This window comes from Alosa pseudoharengus, unplaced genomic scaffold (assembly GCF_046254945.1).
Source record: "Alosa pseudoharengus isolate Yale_2024_CS ecotype anadromous, Long Island Sound unplaced genomic scaffold, YU_APseudo_1.1 YU_APseudo_1.1_scf_1, whole genome shotgun sequence".
NCBI lineage: Eukaryota > Metazoa > Chordata > Actinopteri > Clupeiformes > Clupeidae > Alosa > Alosa pseudoharengus.
Genome location: NW_027468564.1, coordinates 35,299,022 through 35,306,521, shown reverse-complemented (window position 1 = coordinate 35,306,521; position 7,500 = coordinate 35,299,022). Strand labels below are relative to the sequence as shown.

General features: G+C 42.8%; 1 protein-coding gene across 1 annotated transcript in view; it reads right to left on the bottom strand.

Annotated features, from left to right (window-relative positions):
- The window catches only part of LOC143126293 (EVI5-like protein), a 42,907-nt gene that overhangs the window by 17,222 nt on the left and 18,185 nt on the right, over positions 1-7,500 (bottom strand). Inside the window, exon 11 of the mRNA XM_076288188.1 lies at positions 5,697-5,837. Coding sequence (XP_076144303.1) covers positions 5,697-5,837 — 141 coding nt within the window. The remainder of the gene's footprint in view (positions 1-5,696; positions 5,838-7,500) is intronic.

Below are 7,500 nucleotides of genomic sequence, written 5' to 3'. Positions count from 1 at the left end.
TGGGACATTCTGGGGAAACACATTGATTTCTGAGAATTTTCCCAATCAGTTAGAGATGCTTAGATAAAGTCATTCTTACTAACACACACACACACACACATTTGAAACCACAGTTTTCATTAGAACTGCATTCACCCAAACCACAAACTATGTGACTACCAGTCTATTTCAAAAGGATATGCCCATCCTTTGGTGAACCAATTCCACTGAATGAACAACATCCTGTTCATTTGTCAATCATTACATCACCTGATCTCACCAACTCAGTTTACATCACAATCAAATCTGTGAGACCACATTCCACAGAAGCCCACAGTAGTCACATCTAAGGTGGAGGCGCACCTGAGGATCTTTGGTCATTACCATAACATCAGAATATGAAGAGTTCCGATGCAAAATCCTTTACATGCCACATCCGTCAAAAATGAGATAACGATGGTCTCCACACATAGTATACGCTAATCATATAATTACGCTTCAAAACCTGCTAAATAGTCGTCTTGGATGTGTGTTTGGGGTTGTCTTCATGTTGGAATACTGCCCTGCGGCCCAGTTTTTGAAGGGAGGGGATCATGCTCTGCTTCAGTATGTCACAGTACATGTTGGCATTGATGGTTCCCTCAATGAACTGTAGCTACCCAGTGCCAGCAGTACACATGCAGCCCCAGACCATGACACTCCTACCACCATGCTTGACTGTGGACAAGACACACTTGTCTTTGTACTCCTCAGCTGGTTGCCGCCACACATGCTTGGCACCATCTGAACCAAATAAGTTTATCTTGGTCTCATCAGACCACAGGATAGGGTTACCACACGTTCTGGTTTTCCCGGGATTGTTCTCTTTTTTTAATGTCTGTCCCGGAAAATTGATAATCTTTCCCGGGACACCAAATGTCCCGTTTTTTGGTGCAAAGGCACTTTTATTATTTTAAGTATTCCCTAGTTTCACTTTCAATAAAACCTACGTTCCGCTCCTGCAATCCTACTATTTTTCTTAAGTTATCTTGATGGTATCCTGCTGTCGGAGGCAGGCATGCGCTTATTTGATTGGTTGTAATGCAGCCCTGCGAAACGAAAGTTTACCTTAACCATCAGCATCACCTAGCAACTACCGGCCGCGCGCAGCAAGCATGTCCAAGAGAGTGAGTGCGTGCGGGTAGGATTAGATTGGAGAGGGTAGCTTAGCCTAGTAAAAAGAAAGGACATTTCAGTTCGTTTTGGTTTGATAAAATGGGGCGCGAGACGGAGGAGGATATAGGCCTACAATCAAAGTCAGGGCCAGCGGCGAAGAAAAAGAGATAGGCTACACAGTAGGCCTACACAACGCCGACAGGGTGAAAATGGGTAACTTTTCGGAGTGGGTAAGCTAACAACTTAATATTATGCATAGGCTAGTATTGTTAATGTTTTATGGATTAGCCTTAGCCTATATCTTAAAAGAGCTGGTGAAAGGGCATTATAAGAACCAGTGACAATGAATGCACCATTTATAGTTAAACAGTATAACATTAGCATGAGTTAATAAATTATTATGTTAAACCAGTAATAGGCCTAGTATAATTAAAGTAATTTAACATTAATCAAAATCATAACTTTTTTTTTTTTTGGGGGGGGGGGGGGGGGGGGGGGGGCAATGAATGTCCCGGATTTTCACAAATCAAATGTGGCAACCCTACCACAGGACATGGTTCCAGCAATCCATGCCCTTAGTCTGCTTGTCTTCAGCCAACTGTTTGCGGGCTTTCTTGTATGTCATCTTTAGAAGGGGCTTCCTTCTGGGACGACAGCCATGCAGACCAATTGGATGCAGTGTGTGGCATATGGTATTAGCACTGAGAGGCTGACCCCCCCACCCCTTCAACCTCTGCAGCAATGCTGGCAGCACTCATACATACACCTATGGACCCTTTCAACAAGAAAAACAAAAACAATGCTTGAACATTCTATTTTGTTCCCAATCTACTTCTACTTCATTAAGATAACATATGGAATGTTAAAACGGAAGCCTTGTGGGAACAACTATGATGCTGATAATGGAACTCTCTTGAAACAATCAATATTCCAAAGACAACCTCTGGATATGACGCTGAGCACGTGCACTCAACTTCTTTGGTCGACCATGAAGAGGCCTGTTCTGAGTGGAACCTGTCCTGTTAAACTGCTGTATGGTGTTGGCCACCCTGCTGCAGCTCAGTTTCAGGGTGTTGGCAATCTTCTTATAGCCTAGGCCATCTTTATATAGAGCAACATTTCTTTTTGTCAGATCCTCAGAGAGTTTTTTGCCATAAGGTGCCATGTTGAACATCCAGTGACCAGTATGAGAGAGTATGAGAGCGATAACACCAAATTTAACACACACACACACACACACACACACACACACAATACTGGAACAGTATCTATGGAACACAAAGTAATCTATTCCAGCTACAAACAAACAACATATAATAGTGAGTAGATGCCGTGTGCATTAAAGGCTGTGGTGTGTGTTTGTGTGTGTGTGTGTGTGTGTGTGTGTGTTGTGTGCGCGCACATGTGCGGGTGTATTGAATCTGTGTATGTATGTACGTGTGTACCAGGCACGGCGCTACGGGTGGGCCTGGATGGGCCTAGGCCCACCCACTTTTCAACAGGCCCACCCAAAACTTTTTTTTTTTTAATATAGTCGTTGTTTAGGTACCTTAAACGTGCACAAACGGTCTCGTTGTATCGCTGCAACCAGGAGATGAAGGATAGCTGAGATCCATAAGACCTAGCACATCTCTATGGCTTCTGAAATGTTTTTTTTTTTTTTTGCAATGCAGCTTGTTGATATTGTGATCGTTGATCCGATTTGCATTAAAGGGCCTAATGGATGTGATTGATCTTTATGAGCTCTCTTGGAGCATGTTTTACATGACGTTGTCAATGAACAAGTTCTGTGCCCGAAGGGTTGGCCTAGTAGCCAGCTGATTTTGCCAGGGCTTCATCCCCGAATGTATTTTGTACAGTTGACTAACAAATATGAAACCATTATTCCGATCGCGCATTGAAACTTTGAGATGAGATGGACGTATTTAACATACAAGCGGACACGGGTGAACTCACTCTTCTTCATGCAGCAGATTTAACATGAACGTTACCTTCCATAACACATAATTTGGAACGTAGGCTACGTGTGCGCGCGAGGTTGGGCATGTCATTGTTTGCATTTAATATTTGGTATAGGCCTACGTTACAAGGAAATCATGAAGTCATCAATAACAAGGTGGTGGTGGAGTTATCTTGTTCTCGTCATTTAGACTAGCCTACAAGTTCAGGTTTGTTATCAGCCTCGAGCTGGCCAAACAGTGGTGGCCTGCTTTGCCTAGTTGTAAAATCGAATTAGTGAGTCTTCAATGTTCCCTTCTCCCTAAGCTAAGCATAACAAACCATATAATGCATATTGCTATTTAAAAGCCACTCTGCTAGGTGGCTATATAGTTCGTTTCTAGCAAACAGAAAATGTCAAGATAGCTAAATGTCATTACATCCTCTGTCAACATTTTATTGTCCATAATATTTAATAAATGTGGTGCAAATGAGGCTTGAGTCAGTGGATTCATTTATGAAAAGTGAGCAGCAAGTCAGGCAAAATGGGAATTATGAAAACCGTTTAGACTCTATGGGCTAAGCCCCGAATGTTTTCAACTGCCCTGCATATTGATTGAAACTGTCGGGCAGTGTGATTGATCTGTATTGTTGAAAACCTAAAACAAATGAAATATTCGACTTCATGTTATACAAGCAGAACTAAACTATGTTTGGGGGAAATATTAGATTCCCACTTTTACAGCCTATAGGCCTTAGGTCTATTCGAGAGATGCGCTAAAGCACAGCCAGCTGGTATGGTGCGTAATGGAGATTCCAAAGCGCTCTTATTTGGTCAGAACCAAGGACAGTGATCGAGGATAGGTACGTCCGTCCTTTTTACAATGCAACAAACTATTTAAAGAGCATCAAGCTATTCAAATCTCTATTATGTAAGCACAAATAATATAACAGTATATTAGTCAGTCATTTTTATTAGGTTAAACAGTGATTTGATAAAGTTTTTTTTAAGGCCCACCCACAATTGGTCTGGCCCATCCAAAACTGGAATTCTGGCGCCGTGCCTGGTGTGTACAGTATGTACTGTATATGTGTGTATGTATATTTACATGCATATGTGTACCTAGGCCACATATATGTGCCTGCCTCTCTTATATGTTTGTGTGTGAGTAGTGTGTGTGTTAATGTGTGCGTGTGTGTGTGTGAGTGTGAATGTGAGTGTGTGTGTGTGTGTGTGTGTGAGTGTGTGTGTGTGTGTGTGTGTGTGTTTGTTGTTGACCACAGGTTTCATGTTCTGATTTGCTTCCTGTATGTCAGACGACCACATATGACCTAAATTCATAGAAATGCTGCCTAAAAACTAAAAAAAAAAAAACAGACCTACTTCTTAACATAGCACTCCATGTAATATTGGCATTGTCACATCTCATACGATGCCAGACATGTACTTGCCACCCCACATCTGAGAGACATATACTGTAGGACTGTATATGTGTATTCATTCATTATATTCATTCATTATAAGTAGGGCTGTCAATCGATTAAAAATTTTTATCAAATTAATTACATACTCTGTGATTAATTAATCTAAATGAATCGCATATATAATTTTTGCTGTGAAAGTATTTTAAATATTTAAATTCAAATGAATCATTGAATAATAAGCATTAGTGACATTAAAGTTCAAAAACTCTTTTATTGTTACTTTCAATGTTCAAATAATGGTCATAATAATCTATAATATGACCTAATATGCTGAGGAAATCAATTCAAAAGTCCTTCGGGAAGAAGTTTTTTTTTTTTACATACAAGGCATTTCAGGCCACAGATATAACCTAGGGGACACAATGAAAATAAATTAACACTCCCCTCAATGTCAACACTATTTCTTTGCATTGATGTGGAACTTTAGAGTTGACGAACTCCAGTGATATGCAAATTCCTTGTTGCAGACATTGCAGAGGACTTTATTTTATTCAACATTTCATTTTTATCAACACCATCAGGCCGTTTTTTAAAAAGTAAATGTTCCAATCAATGATCTAGGCAGCAAATTTTCTTCTCTCTCCTTCGCGCACGCACACGCACACGCACGCGCACGCACACATACACACACACACACACACACACACACACACACACACGCTGCTCTGCTCTTGTACCTTCCCTAATGTGCATACTCCCCCCCCCATTCCATACACCTTGTTGGCAAAGAACAAAGAATAGTGATCATCATCACATCGAAACTACATTTTATATGTATGGTCAAGGACCACCAGCAATGCCTTCACAGACCACCAGGGGGCCGTGGACCACTGGGGGAAAGCATCAGCTCTACAGAGTCCTGGCCCTGTGTTATGCTGTGTGCTATAAAATGCGGTGCTGTGATGTGATGTGATGTGATGTTAGCCACGGCTAGGCTAACAGCTATGCAGTGTTGTGCTGTGCTGTGCTGTGTGCTCTGCTGTACGGTGCTGTGATGTGATGTGATGTAAACCACTGCTAGGCTAACATCTATGTAGTGCTGTGCTGTGCTGTGCTGTGCTATGCTGTGTGCTCTGCGGTACGGGACTGTGCTGTGATGTGATGTGATGTTATCCACGGCTAGGCTAATGGCTAGCTACCTTCTGCTGCTGCAGCTCCCTGATGGTGTCCTGGGCGCGCTCCAGGCTCTCACTTGCCGTGTTGCACTGCTGCCGCACCACCGCCAGCTCCCGCTTGATCACATAGTTCTCCTCCGCTTCCTGGGCCCGTGTCACTTGACCCTGTGGGAGAGAGAGAGAGAGAGAGAGAGAGAGAGAGAGAGAGAGAGAGAGAGAGAGAGAGAGAGAGAAACAGCAAGAGAGAGAGAGAGAGAGAGAGAGAGAGAGAGAGAGAGAGAGAGAGAGAGAGAGAGAGAGAGAGAGGGGTTCAAGTGATGCTAGGAAATGCAGTCCTGTGTAAGATTTCAGATCGTATAGTTTCCCTTTACAAAGCTTAATGTTGTGCTCCCGCACACTTCAAATGAGTGTAGCATACAAAACCCTGTTAGCAAAACCTCCTGATTAGCCTACATGCCCAATTCCCAACTTTAAAATTACAAGAAATTACTATCAACATGTATAGATTCACTATAGAATACTACGCTGTGTAACATATGAAACGTCGCAAAGCTATGCAGGGCTGAGGTTAGAGCCTTGGTGCACTCCAGTGGGATCCACATTCCACATGCAGGGACTGTTTAGCCTGTATGACTTCCTGTCGGCCTGGACAGGACTCCAAAGGCATGTCCACCTGACACTTAGGTATAGAGAGACAGTACATGCCATCGGGGGGGTGCAGTAGCAGACTGGGGACGGAGGGTTAGGCTGTTGGCAAAGTTACTGAATATGATGAACATGACCATTTAAATAGTGCTAGATATACAGGCACACAAACAAACAAGCAAACAAACAAACAAACAAACAAACAAACACAAAACAATAGCACACAAAGTGCATTCCTCTCATGCAGAGTGGGCCTGTGATGAAGAGGTCCATTTGCGTGCTGATGGCAGACTGAGGAAGGGATAGAAGGAGCGAGGGAGGGAGAGAGGGAGGGAGGGAGGGAGGGAGGGAGGGAGAGCTGCTGTAAGAACAGATGAAATGGAGGGATGAGAGAAGGGAAAGCGGAGGATGAGTAGGAGGGGGGGGGGGGGGGCGAGCATGTAGAGTAAGAGCATTGACAGTACTGTACCTGAATCAGCCTATCAGCGAGAGCTGCACTCTCCTACAACACAGTGAACCAAGGAAGGAAGGAAGGAAGGAAGGAGGAGGATGATGAACAGAAGAGAAATAGAAGAAATGCATAAAGTAAAGGTACAGAGAGAAAAGAAAGAAACAGTATAAAAAGTGTGAAAGGTAAACAACAAACGAAGTGTGAACAAGGAGCAAATGAAAAGAAAGAAAGGGTGAATAAAAACAAATGATGAGGTAGAAAACAGAAAGAGGGTAAATAGCATAATTTACGACAGAGAGCCAGAGAGACAATTAACCCCATAGAGACACAGACAGAGAGAAAACAAGATACAGAGTATAGATAATTGGAAGAGGAAGAGATAAACATACGCACGCACGCATACACAGTAATACCTCCTTAAAATCAAAAAGGCTCAGACTCATGGGGAGAGAATACATACATAATTCCATACATGCACTTCCTTAAAGACATTTAAAGACATTTTTAAATAGGCATACCCAAGAGTTGAAATTCACTTATTTGTTGTCTGAGTGATATCCCATTGCCACATATCCTATACACATCCCATTCCCCAAATACAAAGACACACGTGCACGTGCACACACACACACGCACACATGTATGCAGGTGCACGCACGCGCACGCGCACACGCACACGCACACGCACACACACACACACACACACACACGTACACATGCACACATGCACAC